General features: G+C 53.8%; 2 protein-coding genes across 2 annotated transcripts; both read right to left on the minus strand.

Moving 5' to 3' along the window:
- Positions 1-257: 257 nt before the first annotated feature.
- On the minus strand, positions 258-3,186 carry LOC131269642 (transcription factor SPT20 homolog). The gene has a single exon (XM_058272109.1). It carries the CDS (start codon positions 3,143-3,145, stop codon positions 1,079-1,081), a length of 2,067 nt encoding a protein of 688 aa, XP_058128092.1. The 5' UTR covers positions 3,146-3,186; the 3' UTR covers positions 258-1,078.
- A 343-nt stretch (positions 3,187-3,529) lies between these two features.
- On the minus strand, positions 3,530-19,546 carry LOC131269641 (zinc finger SWIM domain-containing protein 8 homolog). The gene is made up of 7 exons (XM_058272108.1): positions 19,225-19,546; positions 11,761-12,982; positions 10,284-10,690; positions 8,845-10,197; positions 4,385-8,586; positions 4,170-4,319; positions 3,530-3,668 (listed from the first exon to the last, which is right to left on the minus strand). The coding sequence occupies exons 2-7, from the start codon at positions 12,269-12,271 to the stop codon at positions 3,608-3,610; spliced, it is 6,684 nt and encodes a 2,227-aa protein (XP_058128091.1). The 5' UTR covers positions 12,272-12,982; positions 19,225-19,546; the 3' UTR covers positions 3,530-3,607.
- Positions 19,547-19,971: the final 425 nt, after the last annotated feature.

The following is a 19,971-nucleotide window of genomic DNA, read 5'->3' on the forward strand; positions in this document are numbered from 1 at the left end:
ATACAGTTCTTTTCAATAACTCTTCCACTATACTATGTAAGTAAATTGAAAACGAATTTGTCCGATTTTACTTGCCTGTCCGCTTTTCGGGTCTGTGCGCACATTTTTGGCCGTATCTCAGTAAAACAAACGATTTTGATTCCGTCCTCCACTTACTTACATGGTGGAAGAGTTATTGTAAAGAAATCTATACGTTGAAGGTCAATATATGGTTCCGGGAATGCTGTGGGCTTGCGAAAAGACAGCAAACCGTTTCATTTTACGAGCGTCCGATTTTACTTGCTGCAGACTGTACATGCTTTATACATACACCTAGTCACCTAGAGCGTCGAGCACCTCAACCATCCCCTGTACGAGAGGACTGACTATCCACGTACGCAAAGGGAAAAAGTCTGGTAGGCCCGTAAACGGGCTGACATGACCAGAAGACGATCGTTGCGTCAACAACAAGAAGAAGACATACACCTAGTCACCAGAGCCATGTCATGATGATGATCCAACACGGACCGAATGTTCAAAACGCAAACGCTAACCTGTGCATAGGAGCTAAAAAGAAAAACCTAAGCGAATTGTGTCTATTAAGCTCATCGAAAGTTGTGTGTATCAACTAAACAAAACGGAATCAAATATATCTTCTTATAAAATTGGGTGGCGCGTGTTTGTAATTTCTTACGCCTTCTTTTTGTTTTATATACAATATCCAGCATCGGAGCGTTACGAGTTTGGCATATGAGAAATCGATTTAGGCCACGGGAGAAAAATTAACTAAAAATATAATACACCCGTTACCGATGCGGAGCGTCAACACCACGGAATGGACGACGATACTCATTGGTAACTGGCGTAAAAGAACACATTGGATCGAGCTGGGAACCATGGTACGCAGGATGGCATGGTGTATAGCATGGAGGCGCCAATAAAGACCATGCCGTGTGTACGCAATGGAAATCCGCCAGCTTCGCTAGCCACGAAGGAGGTGCAAATGTCGGTCATGGTAGGGAAAAGCAATGTCTGTCAAGCAGTAGCTCCCAAGCGGATGCCGGATGTGTGTTTAGCAGCGAATAATTTCTGCTCCCCCTCACTTGGCACCAGGTCGACCGATGGTGGACGGTACCGAGGCGGCAGCGGCGGCAGCCGCCCCATACCCGGCTGCCATCGCCGCCGCAGCCGCCGCAATCGGATTGGGATGATGCTGCGGCTCCTGCAGCTGCACACAGTTGACGGTCATGTTGGAGAAGTCGACAACGATCGGGGTCGAGATGACGTGATGGTTGACGTTCAGGTTGATGCTCTGCTGCTGCTGGTGGGCGGCGGAAGCGGATGCGTTAACCGCGACCGTTGCAACCGGTGCCGCCGCTACCGGCTGTTGTTGCTGCTGCTGATGCTGCTGATGCTGATGCGAGGCAGCTGGCGGAGCGTGTTGTCCTTGATGCGCCAGGTGATGATGGTATTGCGACTGTTGCGGTGGTTGCTGCGACGGCGGTGGCGCCTGTGGAGGATGCTGTTGCTGTTGCTGGTGCTGCTGCTGGTGCTGCTGCAGCAGATGATGATGGTGGTGTTGATGATGATGCTGATGCTGATGCTGGTGTAGATGCTGGTGCTGATGCTGGTGCTGGTGGTGCTGCTGCTGCAGCTGATGGAACTGATAAATCTGTTGTTGCTGGTGCTGATGCGACTGTGGTTGCTGTTGCGCTAGTTGTGGATGCGGTTGGCACGGTTGTTGCTGCTGATGCTGCTTATGATGGTGCATATGAGGAAGATGCTGTTGCGGTGGCTGCTGCTGCGGGTGTTGCTGTCCCGGGTGGTGCAGAGCGGACAGCATCGAAGCTAATGGAGCCGCCGCCGGCGCTTGTAAGGCTGGCGGACCAACACTAGCCGGATTGGCAGCAAGCGGCAGCTGATGGTGGTGCTGACGCTGCTGGAGATACTGCTGCTGGTGTTGCTGATGATGCTGCTGCTGCTGCTGCTGTTGCTGTTGCTGCTGGCGGTGCTGCTGTTGAAGCTGACCGGCAGTCATGCCAAACCCATTTCCACCCATCGGTACGATGGAAGAATGCTGCTGATGCTGCGGCGGTGGTTGCTGCTGCTGCTGCGTCTGATGCGGATGTGCATGATGGTGCAGATGGAGGTGATGGTTGGCGGATAGTGGTGTCGGCCCTGGTGGTAGACTAGGCGGCGGAGAGGTTAGCTGAGCAAGCGCCTGCGACGCTGCGGCAACCGCCGGCGATGGATGGTAGTGCTGTTGCGCTAGCATTGCGACGGTGGTTGCTGCCGCAGCTGCTGCCGCTGCCGCCGCCGCTGTCGCTGTCTTCTGCTGCTGCGGCTGCTGATGGCTACTGACTACGGGCTGATGAGGCTGATACGGTTGCGATTGCTTCTGTTGCTGCGTTTGCTTTTGCTGTGTTTTTTGCTGCAGCTTTGACGGATGCTGATGCACCTGCTGCTGTTGCTGCTGTTGCTGCTGCTGCTTCTGCTGCTTTGCTAGCGTCGGTTGCTTGTGCTGCGCCTGCTGTTGGTGCAGTTTCGACGAACGCTCGAGATGTGACTGTTGCTTTTCGCCAACCACCGGCTCCGGTGGCTGTGACGGTTTAACTGAGTTTGGATCATCCTGAGACTGATGCGATTGGTCGGACGAAAGCTGTTTTTGCAGGCGTGCTTGCTGCTGCTGCTGTATATGATGATGAGGTTGACTATATCCACCTTCGTGGATTTTGCCCACGACGTTGTTGGCTGGCATCGACACGGTTCGCTGCGACGGATTGCTCGGCGGCTGATGGTACATGCCAGCTGCACCGTCTGCCTTGGCACCGGTTAAAGTCGAACGGGTCTGTAGCCCCACAGGAACGCTACTGCCACCAGCATTAGACGTCAGTGGTTGCTGCTGCTGCTGCTGCTGTTGTGCGTGAGGAATCGACTTGCGTACCGAAGACGTACTGGCAATGGAAACTTCCCTTCCAACGACGTGCTGCATGGCAGCTGGTTTCGTACCACCACCCGAAGGTGCCATTTTCCCGTGAACAGTGGACTGGGACGCGGCCGTTGGAGAAACGTTCATCTTCATCGGCCTTGGCGTAACGCTAGCCGGTGGCTGTTGATGGCCGCTGGATGCCGCTTGCTTTGGTGTGGCAGAGGATGGAACAGTCATTTGCTTCAACACACCATCGATGGGTGCTGAAGAGGAGCAGCTGTTGCTTGCGGTGGCTGAACTAGTGCTGGTGGTGATGGTGGAGGCACCACTGCTGGAGGCTGTTGTATTGCTCAAGCTTGTGGAGCTTATCTGCCCGCTCGTACCGCTAGCGGCAACAGCATGTTCATGCTTCGACGGCTGCTGCTGCTCTTCCAGTAGCAACATTGTGGCGGACGAGGGAGCGCAGGGAGACCCGGCAGGCGCGGACAGGGTCTGCGCGCCAAACTCTACCGCATAGGGGCTGGGATGACCGTGATTACTACCGCCACTCAACTTTGCGCTATTACTGATGGTGCTAGTGTTGTTGCCACCTGCGGCGGAGCATTCGTTACTGGTGCCTGTGTTGTTGTTGGTGACCGCCGACGCAGCCGCCGCAGCCAGCATCATGTTCAGCTCCGAACCAATCGCATCTAGTCTTTGTCATTTGGAATTGAGAGCAGCGTTTATTTGTGACCATAGCTCCTTCTTGCACGATTTCGAGCTGGTGTCATTGGAAAGAGGGTGGTAAAGTAATTAATAATCGCATCAATCGCACCAATTGCCTCAACTGATCCCTACTCCAGCACGATTCCTCTTATCATATTGCAATGGTTTACCTACTGCCAACTCGCGCTGGCCTATTCCAAGCTATTATCAGCTGCACACTCTATTAAACGCGTTTAATAAACAATATACTAAAACTGAATCGAGTAACAAACAAAAAACCCGTGCTTTTGCTAACAATTATTTCTGACCTTAATCCAAACAACATCCCACTGATGATAAGGTGGTGGAATTTGTTGGATGGATGTTTGTAAAGTGAATAAATTATGTACAACAAGCATTGCCACTTTAAGTATATGATTCAAACAGTTAAAGTTGTTCACATTGCATACGATTGGAATGTCAGCTTAGCTTCGTCACCCTACTTTGTTTCTACAAGCACTGATTTGTATTAAAAATAAAAATATATAAATTGTGCAAGCAAAGTTGTTAATTGTACCGTTTGATTGACTGCAGCCAGTCCTTAAACTGTGCGTTTCCTTCCGGTGTGATCTGGAACGCGTTCCGCGCCGAAAGGATGGTGCTGGTGAAGTCCTCGTAGTCCGGCACGGTGAGGTGGTACAGCTTCTGATGAATGCATTGGAAATACCTGCGAAGGGCAAGGAAAGCGGATGAGTATAATGGTTTCGCCTGGAGGTGGTGGTGGACACTTACATGCTCTGGCACTTGTTCATGAGTGGCGTAAGCGCGGAGCGGAGATGCTGCATCACCAGGGCCGGGTTGTTGCGGGCCAGATAGTGGGCGGACTCGATGGCAACCTCGTGCAGCACGAATGGGCTGACGATCGAGTTGACGACGCAGATGCAGAACTGGTGCAGGTACTGCGTGCCCAGCTTCTTCGAGATGCGTAGCAGCCACTTGACGTCCTCGCCGTACGGCGGGTTGCGTGCGTACTTTGCCTGCGGTCGGTCGTCGTGGACGCGGCGCGCTAGTGTCTCGAGTGCCAGCATGCCGGCGTTGTACGTGGCCAGCAGATAGCGTAGCTGCGTCGGGCTGAACTGATGCGGATGGCGGGGCCTCCCTACGGGGCCACCGCTACCACCGCCGCTCGAGCTAGCCGATGAAGAGCCCACCGACGAGGGAGGCAGTCCACCACCGGCACCGCCGGGTAGGCCGCCACCTGCCGCCCCGGGTCCGTACGCGCCATATGGTGGTCCGGCGGGACACGACGACTGCGGGCGCATACTGTTGGCGCCGGGCATCGGGCCACCGGGTTGCGATGGTGAGGCTCCCGGAGGAGGAGCTCCGGGTCCGCCCACCCCCGGAACGACCTGCTGCTGCTGTTGAGCGGCTGAGTGAGCGGCTGCGGCTGCTGCGGCCGCTGCCGCCGCCACGGCTGCTGGCAGTTGCGCCATCTGGGGTGGCATCTGGGGGCCACCGACGGGCACGGATTGCTGCTGCTGTTGCTGCTGTTGTTGCTGCTGTTGCTGCTGCATGGCGACGGCGACCGCTGCCTGTGGGTTGCCGTAGTACTGCTGCAAGTTGGCCGGCATCGGACCGGCGCTCGTAGGTGGACCGCCGGGTGGTTGCACGGGAACGCCCTGGAATTGCGGTGGCGTACCGTAGCCCGGCGGGGGTGCTGGAACCCCGTGCGGTTGCATCGACTGGTAGGCCACGGCTGCCGCGGCGGCTGCGGCCGCTGCTGCGGCCTGTGGGTTCAGCGGGCCGGTCGGCTGTGCGTAGCCACTGGCACCCGGTTGGTGCGGTTGCTGCTGCTGTGGCGGTGGCGGTGGCGGAGGATACTGATACTGCGGCGGCGACGTCATGTACGCCATGGCCACTTGGTTGGCCGAGTACGGCATGTTATGCTGGTGGTGGTAGATGGGACCCTGGAATCCGTAGCCACCGTACGAGAGGCCAAGGGAGGCGAGCGCCGGATGTTGGTACGTTTGCTGCGGTCCACCGGCCACTCCGACCGGTGCCGTGCCGGGTAAACCGGCCGTGCCAGGGGGTTGTGCCGCGGGGCCACCCACATTGGCCGGACCGCCGAGCATACCGCCGGCGCCGGAACCGTCCGCACCGCCCGAGTCCATCAGCGACATGAGGTTCACGTTGAAGTAGTCGTGCTGCTCCTCGGGTTCCATCTCACCGCCGGGCGTGTTGCGCAGGTACAGCTCGTACCAGTAGCGCGACACCTGGAACAGCACCTCCGGATAGACGCCACCGCCCTTGGCCGCGTTCTCCACCGTGATGCAGGCGCGCTCGAGCATCCGGTCGCTCTGCTCCTTGCACTGCAGTATCGCGCGCTGGATCTCGTTCGGGTTGAGGGCGGCGGCGTGCGGCAACACCGACAGCGCCAGCTCGGCCGCCGGGTTCACCATGTTGCTGTCCCAGCCGCGGGACGACGCCCGGTCGGCCATGCCGGCCGCTTCCGGCGGCGTCAGGTGGCCCTCCCACGTGTCGATGAGGAAGGAGATGGCGGGCGCACCGATGTCCATCGCCTGCCCGATAATCCACGACACGTGCGACGAGTAGGTGCGCGACAGCCAGTTCGGGCTGACGCAGTTGTGCAGCCCGAGCGCGTACAACCCCAGCTGGAAGGCGCACATATGCAGGCCCCGGTGCGGACCCTGGTGGTTGGTGTTGGTCGACGCCTGCGTGAACAGCGACGTCGACGAGGTGCCGCCCGCCTTCGTGAGCACATTTTTCGCGAGCTCGAACATGAAGTGGGCGCTCGCCTCCGACGGCTGGTTGGGGATGGACGGGTACGCCCGCTTGCCCTTGTAGCGCGAGTCCTTCGAGCGTGTCGACGTCACCGACGACGTGGTAGTGGTGGTGGTCGTAGTGGTCGTTGTGCTTGTACCATTGCCTGTCGTGGTAGGGGCGCTCGTTGCCGCCGCGCTTGTCGTTGCTGTCGAAGCCGGTGTCGCAGCTGCTGCAGCCGCCGGTGTGGGTGGCGTCCCTCCGCTGGCCGAGTTACCGCTGCCTACCGCCGGCCCTCCGAGATTCAGGGCACCGATGGCCATCTCGATTTCGGCGCTGGTGCTGCTCTGCGGCCGACTACCGCTGGCGAGACAAAACTCCGCCCCTTGCACGAGATGCGGTGCTGCAGCGCTGGCGGCGGCGGCAGCGGCAGCGGCTGCGGCCGGTAGGTCCGCAGGGCTACTTCCACTGCGCGCGCCACCATTCCCACCCGCGAACGCCTGCAGATGCTGCTGTTGGTGATGATGATGACCACCAGCGCCGCCGCCGCCATTGCCGGCAGCCTCGTACTCGTCCATCCGCAGCTGCGACGTTTGGCTGCGCGTCGGCGGATTGTTCGAGTAGTAGGACGGCAGCAGCGGGGTCTTGATCAGCACGTGAATCTCGCGGTCGAGCAGCTTCTCCATGATGCGGCAAATCTTGCGCGGTTCGTCCTTGTAGTAGGAGAGCAGCGTGAGCGCGAGATCGCCCCGCTGGCGTCGGGTACCCTCGCACAGCAGCGGATGCTCAGCCTCGGACACGTTCGCTTTCAGGCCGAGCGCGGCGACGGCCGCCTCGAACCCGAGGTTTTCGTCCGTCGGGTAGCAGCACGAGTTGCTCATGACGCGCATCCGATTCTCACGCCCAATCACCGACGGCATGACGAGCGCATCGAAGATGAAGCTCGCCAGCATGATCGGCAGCAGGGCTTCGCCGCGCGACTTCAGCATACCGTCGCGCAGCTGCTCCGCCCGCTCGCGGATAATCTTCAGCTCGGGCTGACCGAGCGGGATGCGCTTGAGCAGCGCGAGCAGATCCGACTCCTGGTTCGCCAGCTTCACCTCGAGCGGCTTGGTGCTGGCGGGCGGGCGGGACAGCTCCAGCCCGAACAGGCACACGCGGAACGCGAGATGATAGTGCTCGGAGTTCTCCGCCAGCACCGTGCAGAGGAAGGCGCACTTGGACAGCGTGGCGGACGCGAGCACGCTCAGCTGGTGCGAGATCGGGTTGATGTTGTGCTTTTTGCCCTTCTTCTTGGGCGGCGGTGGCAGATCGATCATGAGGTTCGGTGGGTTGGCCAGCATCTCCTCCGCCAGCCGGACGCCCAGTGTGCACGCCTCCCGCCCGTGCCCGTGCGCGTGCAGCCCTTCGGCGCGGGCAAACAGAATATCCCACGCGTCCTCCGATGGTTTGATGTTGGAGAACACCTGCTGCTGCTTCGCATCGGACGATTGCTGCTGTTTGATTGATTTCGAATGCGCGCCGGCCGCACCGCCTCCCGGCTGTGGTGGCTTCTCAGCTGTAACGTCGGACGTCCCGCTGGTGCTGGCGGCGCACGGTTCCCCACTGGCGACACCCTCAGCCGGCGCACCATCCTTCGGTTGCCCTTTGGCACTGCTGTTCGGCTTTCCGTTGCCCCCGCTGCCGGTGGCCATGGTGGTGCTGGTCGTCCCGTCCACCGCCGATTGCTCGACCATGTTCAGCACCTCGTACAGCTTGATGTTGCCCGAGATTTCGTAGTTGTTCATGTCGTTCAGGATGCTGTTTTCGTTGCTCGACTCGCTGCTCGACAGCGAACCGGTGCTCTCGACCGCCACCGCCACCGCCGCCGCCGCCGCCACCACTGCCGCTTCCTCCTTCTTCTTTTGCAACAGATCGGCCGTGTTGGCCGAGCTGGACGACAGCGAGGTGGACGACGACGACGAGCTGGAGGATGAATTGCTTACGCTCAGCATCAGTGCGGTCGCGGACTCGGTGGCCGCAACCGCAGCAGCAGTCCCATCACCACCACCACCACCACTACTACTGTTAGCGTTACTATTACTGTTGGTGGAGGATTTTTCCTCGCCCGCTGGCGGCAGGTCGTCCTCGTTTTCGCAGAAACCTTCGCTACTGACGCTGGACCGGTTGCCTCCGCCGCTTGGCACATCACCGCTCCCGCCCGCCATCGCTGGCTGTTGATTGTTGGCGGCGTTGCTAACGCCCGCCAGATCTTCCGGGTCATTCGAGACGCTTGTGTTCGATGCCGGTGCCGCAGCAGCACCTTGATTCATCAACCGGTCCGGTACGCTGTCGCTGCTACTGTTGTTGCTGGTGCTCGAACCGGTCGAGCCGTACGGTCGGTCGCGGATGCCCCGCCGGCTGGCACCGGTGGTCGCTCCGGGCGCCAAGTTGATGCCGCGGCTACTACTGGGCGTTTCGGTCGTACCGACGGACGTCACCCGGCCACCCGCGGCCAACTCCGAAACCGGTGCGGCGACGCTCATGGCACTCGGTTTTGTCAGCCCGTTTAGTCCACCGCGCGTTACACCGGGCGCGACGACGGACGATGACGCACCTCGGCTGACCCCAATCGGACCGATCACGCTTCGGTAGCGGTCGGTGGCACTGCTGCCCAAAGTATGCTGTTGCTGCTGCTGCTGCTGCTGGTGATGGTGGCTGTGGTGATGGTGATAGTGATCACCATGGTAACTGTGGTGATGATGGTGGTGGTGATGGTGCGGCGTGAGCTGAAACTGCTTCACGTTGCTCTGCAGCACGGCCTGGCTCGAGTTGACCTGGCCCGGGCCGCTCGAGTCGCCGCGCGTCTCGCTGTTCTGCTTGAAGCAGGTGAACGGGCAGTGGTACATCGGGTTGGTGTCCTGTGTGTGCGTGACGCCCTCGATCGGGTAGTCCTCCCAGTCGAGGTAGCACGCCTCGATGGCCGGCTTGAAGCCGGCGAACAGCTCCGCATCGTTGCGCAGGTTCTGCTGCTGCTTGCTGCTGTGCGACGAGGACGCCACCAGGTTCTTCGCCACCCGGTCCAGTATCTTCAGGTGCCAGGTGGTGAACTGCGCGTGCAGCATGTCCCGCTCGTCCGGCGCCAGGCCCGGGTTGAGGGCGGCCAACCGCCACAGCACGACGATCTCGTCGCACAGCGAGGCGCACGCGTGCTGCGTCGCGTTCGAGTTGCTGTGCGTGTTGCCATGCTTACCGCCGCCGCCGCCCCCGCCGCCCCCACCGTGCCCGTTCGAGCCAACCAGCAGGGCGAGCTTGATGTTGAACCACCACACCAGTATCTGATCGCACGCCATCACCTCCTCGGTGAGGATCTCGAGTAGGCGGACCGCGTTCCGGTCGCACCGGCGGTACATCTCGCGCACAATCGACAGCAGGTTCCACATGCCCTCCGGCTCCCGACCCCGCAGCGGCCGCAGCAGCGAGCTCCACTCGGCGGCAGCCGGCGGTGCCGAGTTGGTCAGATAGTTTACGTCACTGAACACCATCGGTGTCGGCAGGCAGAACTTGATCAGGATCTTCTTGATGTTGTCGTGCAGCGTCTTCTCGTCCAGGTACCAGTTCGTCTGGTCGTTGACGGAGGCACCGGCGGTCGGATCGGGCGCCCCGAACACCGTGTTGATCGTCGTCGGCTGCGAGCTCAGCAGCTCGTCGAGCAGGCGCTGCGCGAGCGGCAGTATCGACTGCGACTGCTCCGCTATCAGATATTGAGCAAACTTCTGCAGCTGTTCGCGGTGCAACCGCGACAGCGACTCCGACACCGGCGCCCGGAGGCTCACTTTGGTAGGCTGCGGAAGGAAGGAAGGAAGGATAGCAAAAGCGGGTCAGATGGCTTGCCAAGGGGTCAAATCATCACCGTTCGCGCACGACTTACACAATGGATCCGGTAGAGACAGACGGCGACGACGTGCGAGCACCAGTAGGCGGTCGGCTGGCAGGTGCAGTTGCACGACGATATCCGCCGCCGGTCGAACGTGACCGCGACGTTGAACTGGTTGCGCGGCTGCGTCACGACGACGGTCGCCGACAGGTGGAAGCCGATCTGCAGCGGGTCCTTGACGGCCCGGCTCTTGAACAGCTGCTCGCCGCGATGAAACTCGTCGGCGGAGCTGTTCGCTAGGCACGAGTACAGCCGGATGTCCTCCTCGTTGTCCGGGAAGCTCCAGAAGGCGATCCGCAGCTGCATCTGCTCGGGCACGGGCGGGTACAGGTTCTCGCACAGCTCGAACGGAATGTACGAGGCGACGCAGCGCGCGGCCAGCTCCGTTAGCGACGTCGGTTCTGCAATGGACCACATAGCGCCAACCAATTAGTATAGCGTTAAGGACGTTCCGTCACGACGCGCACAGATCTTCCTCACGACTTTGTGTATCTCGAAAAGACAAGTGTGAACCACCCACACACATTGTGCCAAATTGCACGGGCGTGTGAGAAACTCATTATGTAAGGCATTACAGCCGATGCCTCCAGACTTTAAGGCATCTCTTAGCTCTTCAACATTTGTCTTTAAGTCATCTAACGCATGGCTTTGACACGCAATCATCTACTTTCATCTTTAGTCGCAAATAGACAATAAATCAGAGTATTGTGGTTGTCCTAGATAAAAAAAATTCTAACTACAATAAACACAAACAAATCAATGCTTCCAAACTTTACGAGTAAACTTATTGCACATTTAACAATTACGTTATGGTTGTTAGGGATGTAAACGTTATGTTTGTTTCCATTCGTTGGCGTACTTACTTTTCCAATTTTGGACATTTACCAAGTTAATAGTTTTGCATAACTTTCTTTTATTATAGAATTTTCCGTATGATTCTAGAGTTTTTTTTATTACCAACAATAATGTTCATCTTTACATACATGTCAAATACTATTTTTTACATACGGCTCATCAGACAGAATCTGACAAGTCAGAGACAAACTCGGACGCGTTCATGCCCCCTTTCAATCATGGATGGGGTAGGCAACAACAACTGCCAACAACAACATAGTTTCCTCGTTTTCGCCGACTTCATTATTCCGGCCAACCGGAACTAGGTTCTTGGATGCCTCGGAGGCATCATGCGTTTGATTGATACATTGATTGGTTGGTCATTGGTTGATCGTTGGTTACAGCTGTGAAGTTGATTCCTAAAAGGTTGGTTCCTAAAAACAAGATCGCAATTTCTCTCCGGTTCACGAGGAAGATATGAACCTACTCTTTTTCTAGCCCGTATCCAAATGAGTTATATCCGTATCCAAATGAGTGCAAAACCCCAATGCCTCATGAAGATATCGGGGGAGTAATAGACAGATATTGGGAGCAAAACAGACTAGGACTGGGACTTGGATCAACAACACACCCTTACCTCCGTCAGCCGTGCGGCGGCTAAAGCTGCCCCCGAACGAGTTCGTCATGCCGGCCGTCGGTTTCTTCCAGCCCCGCCAGTTGTTGCACACACTCTCCGGCTCCGAGCTCCAGCTGCACAGTGAGTCCTCCTCGAAGCGGTCCGAGTCCTCGAAGCTGAACCGATCGCACTCCTCCGCGTTCGGGTTGTTGTTGCTGTTGTTACCGTTGTTGTTCTGCTGCTGCTGCTGTTGGTTGCTCTGGTTCGCGCCATTGTTGGCGTTATTCGCCGCATTTCCAGCGCCGCCACCACTACCACCACCAGCCGGTCCATTATCTCGTCCACCGGAGGGTTCGATGCGGTTCCATTCGCCGATACCGCCGTCCGGCTCGTTGTTATTGCTGTGATTGTGCTGATGATGGTGGTGGTGCTGCTGGTTCTGCTCCTGCTGCTGGTGATGGTTGTTGGAGGAGGACGAGCCGGACGGGGGGTTCGGCCCACCAGCCGACCCACTGTTAGCCGGTGCAACCATTCCGTATTTCTGTTTCTTGCAGTCCTCCCCGTTAGTTTTGCAGCATCACCTTGCGGGCGAGTTCTCCACTTGCCACTTGCGACCGTGCTGCTGCTCCTGCTGGAAGTTCCAGCACTTCGGATCAATTGGTGAGATCTACCTGAACGATATAAGCAAGCTGTGCGACTCTGCCGGAGGTCAGATCGGTCCAAGTCGACTCCTAATCACACAGGATCACTTTCACACACTAGGTCTTTGTTATAGGTTGTCTTTTGTTACTTCACATACACTCTCTTGCTTCAGTCTCTTGCTCTCTCTCTCTCTCTTTTTGTTATCTGCTCTCCCAACACACTGCACACACTTCACTAGCATTCGCAAAATCGTCCTTTTCGTTGGGCGTCCTTCCCTGGCCCGGGGAGGAGTAGGCCTTAAACACCACTAACCGAATGACGCCGAGTGCTTCCTTCCCCGGAATCGAGGGCTCCAGCTGCTCCTGGGAGTCGTTCACAACCACCAATCACAACCAGCAGCTAGCGATGAAGTGAGACGGTTCTGCCCGCTGACTCCAATCTGTTCCTTCCGGTGGAGTTGGACGAGCGCCACACACCGAGGGCGGGAGAGCTGGGTTTACAGTAGCTTTCTGCTGGCCAGAGCTGCCTGCCTGCCTGCCTGCTTGCGGATGGGTGGGAGGGTGTACTGTCGCATGTGCACATCCACAAACACGCTGGAATGCTGCAAAGAAATGGGGAAAACACAAGACACAGGGAACGGAGTTAGAACCATGATGATGGGAGTGGAAAACGATTCCATAAATCTGTTTATAATAGCACCGAGTATTGCTGGAGCATAGGCACTCCGCTCCATCTCTCTCGGATTCCAAACCGGGAGCCCCGAGTCGATTGGCGCCAGAGTGTGGCCCAACTTCCGGCGCGACTAATATTCAGGGAAGCTGCAGCTGCGGGTAGTTTTCCTACCCATCGGAGAACAATCGCGCACACACTGTTGATGGTCTAAAAATTCGCTTGCCACGCAGATCCGGGACCAAGAATAAACCTCTAAACAACGCACGCACTGTTCAAGTATCGGCGTAAAGGCATCATTCGTTTTGTGGTTGGATTTCATGGCAAACTTAATTGCTGTTTCTCCTGCATCGTGTCACGCTCCGTGCGTGGTAAAATATTTCGCTAGAGCATAGGCACAGCACACAGCACAGCCAGTGATTTCGATCTTGCTGACGAGTGTTCTCCAGTATCGATGGATGTTGACATCAGTTTTGTATACAAAACGGGATAATCGGACAATCCGCTGCCATTGTAACCCAACCCGTCGTGTTTTTTGGACTGGTTCTTCCGTGCTCGCCATACACATTCACTAGAAATCAGAGCTAGCCATGATGGTGCGAACGCATCTTGGGAAAAGTTGCTTCTAGAACATTCGAACGCAACTTCCAGTGTCCCATTTGTGTACTCGATACTATCGAACCTTCTTCTCAAGCGTGTGTGTGTGTATGTGTGTTGTGCATTCAGGGATATATTTGCCCGGAGTAATGATATGTGTTGTGTTTAGAAATAGTTTAAGGTTGCGCTGTGTTGCCAACCTTCAAGTAACCTGCAACTGCCGGGCTTGGCAGGTAAACCTGGACGAACTCCCACATGCATTCATCAAGAACCACATTTTGTCCTTTTTTCAACAAACACACACACACACACAGACGCTGCTTCCTACTAGATTACTGCACGCAATGGCCAACCTCCTGCGAGGGAGAAAGATCTGCTCACACTTGCTATGTTCGGGTGTCCCATGGGATGTGTCCCAAACGAAGCTCGAGTGTTTCGAGAGTGAGAGAGAATCCCATCAGATGATCGCAGAGACGTACACAGAGCAAAACTGGTAACCTAAAATAGTTGATACAAAGCAACACACCACAGACAAAAAAGAACAATCAAAAGGATGATGCAGATGATGAAAAGCCGTTTCTGCTCGGGAATGGCGCTCGGATCCAGAACACCAGATCCAGATCACGCACTCGGCAAGAAAGTTTGACAACATTGATTGGATGGATGCTTCGGCCCGAAGGGTCTGGCTCGTCCTTTCCGACATCAACAACAAACACATCCATACGCATCGAGAAGGACGCCTGAGAGTATGTGTGTGTATGTGCTAGGGGAAAGTGAACAAGAGAAATGGGCCTAATAATTTTCGATGGTAAAAACTGATACCAATGCGTACAACGAATAAGAAAACTTTACCCAAAAGGTCGTAGTACCTGACATATTTTACCCAACATTTTCAATGACAGCTCAAAAATGTACCGAAAAATAAAACAAATCTGAGGTGGGTGCTTCGACCGTCTCCTCTTTCTTTCTCACCTTCATACGGATTTTCGCTTTGTGTGGTGCAGTTTCGAAGGAGAGCATTCTTTGTAACAAAACACCAGGTTGTTTTCCAGTGTGGAAAACGTCAAAGAAAAGCGTTCCGCTTCCCGAATCTGTATCTGTGACCTTTGCTTGCACCCATTCGTCCTTCATAGGCCAACTTTGCAGAACTTCTCTTAACCCTTAAAGCCCTCCTGGTAGGTAAAGGTGAGGAAATGTGCTGCGGTGTTGGAGTATTGGTGTATGATAGTTCTAACCAGTATAAACAAAACCTATAACGACAAGAAAAGGACTGGATAGTATTTTATATTTCTTATTGAACGGCAAAAACTGATTGTCCAATGTTATTAGCTAGTTCTGAGTTTGCTAACATATGTTCTACTTTGATGTTGAGCATCAGCGAAATGTTGTGCGCAAGTTGCAACTTACATTGAAATACCAAATCAAAATAAACATGCTAAATACTGAGGTTTGGCCGGAGAAGCATCGTCGTTAAGACAGTTGTGGTTGGGTTTTATGATACATTTAGTTTATTTTTCTCCCTCATGCGTCAGATCTCAAATCAAATTTTTCTCTTCTTGTGCAACGGCACGCACGCATCTTGCTGACGAGAAGTTCCACGGATGTTGACATCATTTTTGTATACAAACCGAGAAAATCAAACAATCCACTGCCATTGAAGTCGGACACCCGGTTTCAAAAGTGTTAGCAACATATTCCCTGGAACTCAAAGTTTGCCTTGATGCTGCGCACGACTTAGGACAATCGAACAACATTAATCCAATTGTGTAATCTACAGTTTGGAAGGGTTCCTTAAGTAGTAATTATATTTTTGGCATCAGCGATAGTTCCTACGAAAACTGTAGCGTGTATTCAAACGACGAATAAGTTAACGAAATGTTAACAACATAAACATTTTGAAAAGCATTGCCGACACGCCACTTTTTAGGAACCGTTAAGGGTTAAGTAAAACAAAATCCTTAATTTCTAACACACTCGCAAAACTACTAGCTCTCTTTCTCGTTTCATTTTCCTGCTCTCTCGCTCTCTTAGTTTTCCTATCAATTTACGGGTCATGCGTACTTCTTGAGTGAGAGCATACAGATGATTATTTTCTGGAGGGATGCCGAAAAGGACATTCCATATACCCTCTACTGCTGGTGTTTCCTTTAAGAAAAGGCGGCGGTGAAAACCTTTCTCTGGCTCGGAAACCCCCGCACTCGGGGAGCGCCAAAAGGCTGTTTCTGTAAGTAAACGTTCGGAAAATCCAGTGAAAGAAAAGTCGAATGGGAGAGAAGGAGAGAGAGAGAGAGAGAGAGCGATAGAACAAATCTAAATATAGGCAGAGAACAATCCACAACACAAAACCCTCCCAACACAACAAAGGCAGAGAACGACAACAACTTTTCGACTGGCGATTTTGGTTGGTCGCGATGTGTTTTCGAAATGGGGAAATGCTTTCACCCTTGCATCGACTCTCGTCCCCACAATGGGAGAAAGGAGGTTAAGGGGTGGGGGAAAGGGCTTCTGTGACAAAGCAGAGCTCGTAAGCTGAGGTTTTGTTAAGAGATAACTAACGAACTTCAAACCGAGGAGTCGGCGTGCTCCTGTGTCGCCTATTCTGGGTTTGTATTGGCCAAGTTTCTGAAAAATCTGGAAGGAAGCAACCACATTCACGATGGGCTGCTACATCTTAGAACTATTGCTTCAACTAACCTTATGTGAAGGACGTCTCGAACGTTCAAAGACTTTTTTCAGCAGGAAGATGTACACATGGTTCTTTGCAGCATCTACCCTCACTTCCTCTGTTTAGGAGTTGCCTCGACAGTTTTAGTCATTCAAGGGACGCGGAAAGTAGACTTACACTCTCTACACGTCAAAGGTCAACAAACTCAGTTGTTGCATTCTATTTGAATCTTTTACAAACCATGCAGGACTTATAAAAAGACAATCAACCAAGGTAAGGTAAGGTAAGTTGTAATGTCTGAGAGTATATTAAGGGTTTGTTTTACAAATTGATAATAATTCATCGATAATAATAAATTGATGAAATTTAGTTTGAAATCCTTCTCTAACGTTCGTATGAACTTGGTGGTCGAATATCTAATAAGAAGTGAAAAGGGAAATGTTTATTTTGGCATGCGTTCAATTGTTTCCTTCCGCACACATTGTTTTCAAAACAAAGGATACAACTTTCAGATGAATCTCTCCAACTTGCTCGCAGGAAGTGTTGTAAAGTTAAATAACAATTCTGTTGGGTTCGTTTTCGATGTTAGGTGAAGATATTGTTGTCCCCATTCGACACCTGCTGTTCATGTCATTCAACCATCGTCAATAAACTGTCATTAGCATCGCCATCGTTATATCCGAAGAAACAGCTGCTGGTGGAGTAAACCTTGCCCGGGGGCAAACCGCATCTACTAGATGATGCGTGTATTCAGTTCGATGGAAATGGTGGGAAAAATTGTTGGCGCCGAAAACACCGCTGTCCACGCTGCACGCGTAGCTCCCCATCACCTTTGGCACATTGGTTTGGTCAAGCTGCTTATTTTTCCCGTTTTCCAATGATGCACAGAGAGGAAGTAATGAATGTCATGGCAGTGTGCACCTCCTTCTTCGATAAACGCCCGCCAGTGGAATATCAGCAGAGAGTCATCTGCAGTGTCTGCACAGCATCATTTCGGGCAACGGCTGCTGCGGTTCGTTTTTAGCTGGGTTTTTTTTATCTCGCGGTGTGTTGCTGTTGCACCGAACAACAAAGTACACCGCAAGACAAACACACCCCGGACGCCACTCTTCCTCCTGTGCCTGCTCCTTCGCGAAAGGCAAAAGACGGCCTGCAGTTATCAACGGATGGACCGAAAACAAAAATGGCCATCTGCTTGGGACAGGGAGTGCAAATGGAAGGTTCATGCTCCTTCGTGTTGCCAAACGTAGAAGGGTGTCTGTGCGTGAAAGCGCAAGGATCGGGGGCAAACTGCCGAGTGTGAGGACAAGGATGTTTTTTTCAGTGTGTGTGTATGTCTGTGTCTATCCATGAGACAAAGACGGAAATCCTGGGTAACAAATTTAACAACAGTGAGACATTTGGACAACATAATCCAAACGGTTTCTGCATCTGATGGTTTTGCTGCTACTTTAGCACAACGCGATGCGTACGCAGAGATGCGTGTGCGTGTTTTGTCTGCTGTCGAATGGAAACAAGTAGCAGATACTGACAAACCGGACTTGGGTGGCAGCAGACAATGAACTCCTTTCTGTGCCACACCAAGCCCAACGAGCCACAAAGAGGCTGCTCCTCTGCCGAGGTGTCCGATCGGTTTTCTTGCGGCAATCGCACGCATACATCCGCCGCGTTTGATTGGGCCATGTAAGCCGTCCCGTGTAATGGGCTGCTGCTTTGTAACAACTCTTTCGTCTTGTCTCGCACAAAATGAGCTCATCACCATCTGCGACGCTGTTATCGGGTGTGAGGCTGCCGTTTCGCGGAATGGCTTCCATGCGAGAGTTCAGCGAGGAGTCAGCGAGGTTCGGGACGATGTTCGCGAGGATATTCGTTTGCATCGTCCAGAACATTTGCGGTGGCGACAGAGGGAGGGTAATGTATACCTTACGGGAAAGGATTTACACAACCCATATCGACTGGGAAAGGACAAATAGAAGAGAAAACAAACACACACACACACACACACACACGCAACCCGTTGACGCAATTTGACAGCACGCATTGTTAAACACGGCAGAGGTAGAGGCTTTCGTAGAAGTATAAATAGTCCAAAGAAGCTGCACCCGCATACATACATGCATGCACACAACAAAACGCGCTTACATGTAAACACACATACACACACACACACACACACTCACGTGGGCGCACGCACACGCACACAGCATGCAGTTGCACGTGCATCGCGGTCAAAGGCTGACCCTTTGGTTTGCTGTATTTACTTCTAGCACCACCGTTGCTGCTTTTTTCCAGCCCTCCCACCACCCTTTATCCGAAAAGTTTGAGCTTGGTTTTTCTTGCTCTTCCCATGATGAAGCATGACAAAGCCAGAGGAGCGAGCGATTTTCCACGCGTCCCACCGCATCCTACCGGTGGCCAACCGCGAAAGGAAAGCTGCAGAATCGATCGGAATCGGAAACACAAACACACACATTCATCCCTTCCGACACAAGGAACCGCTGGTGCTGCTGCTGCTATTGCCTGCGAGCAGGAAGAAAAACGGAGGGTTCGTGAAATTCTGGGGATGATGATTTTTCACCCTACTTACGGAGAACTTTCTTTGGCACATCGAGAAACAACGACGTTCCGTGCATTTGATGCAATGCTTGGTGAATGGACGAGTAAGAGACACCCCAAATGGTGGCAAATGGGTACTCTGTTTGGCGACAATCATTTATTCAGTGTTTTGTGCGACGATTCGACAGGTATGTTTTTCTCAACGGTACAAAGGCAAACGAAGGGATAAAAAGAACATCGTTGCCCCCAAAAGACAGTCCCAGGGCTAAAAGTGGAAAGGGTCACAAACGGAAAAGCCCGTATCGAGAGATATCTTTGATTCGCCTTCGGCTAGATGCAACAACCACTTCACTTACCTTTGTGCTGGCCACCCCCACCCCCCTTCCGCTCCGCTTCACTTTGGTTGAAAGATGACCGACGGTGGCTTCGATGACGGTTTCAATCAGATACTCTTTCTCCCCGCTACTGCCTCCCCTGCTGCTGCTTTGCCGTTTGATTGGACGCACCTCTGTGGCTGCAGCTAGCTGCACGGTTGCTGTTTTCGTTCAACTGTTTCAGCTAAAACACTTCACCATTTGCACCGTGGGTTCTATGCCATTCGCGACACGGGTGATACGACACGTTACGAAAACTGGCGATTTTAGCTTTGTCACATCTCGAATTGCCCCGCGCCTCGAACCGACTGATGGATTTCCTGCAGCGCTCGACTCGATGACCGCGGTTGAACTGCTGCCTTCTTGTACTGCGGGCAGGGAAGTCGGATACAGCATGGCGAGTTCAAACCAGATTCACTGGCTGCTCGTTTCCGGAGGGGAAAACAAAATGGAAGGATTTACGAGCGTAGAAGAAGCGATTTCGACCATTGAATCAATCAACTACATAAAGTACTAGCAACAGATGGAAAAGAGCAAAACTGTTCTGTTCCTTTACCCTATTTGATGAGTATGTTTAAGCATATAAATAACGAACGAAAAACTCAACGGTGCGTTATAAACGCTAATCGCAGTTGACAGGACGTCTGCTAAGCTTAGATACAGCCCTACATGCTGTCAATCCGAAAAGCAGGTAGAAGGAGGAAAAAGGATATGAATTAAGAACCGGTT

Source organism: Anopheles coustani, chromosome X, assembly GCF_943734705.1.
Source record: "Anopheles coustani chromosome X, idAnoCousDA_361_x.2, whole genome shotgun sequence".
Lineage (NCBI taxonomy): Eukaryota > Metazoa > Arthropoda > Insecta > Diptera > Culicidae > Anopheles > Anopheles coustani.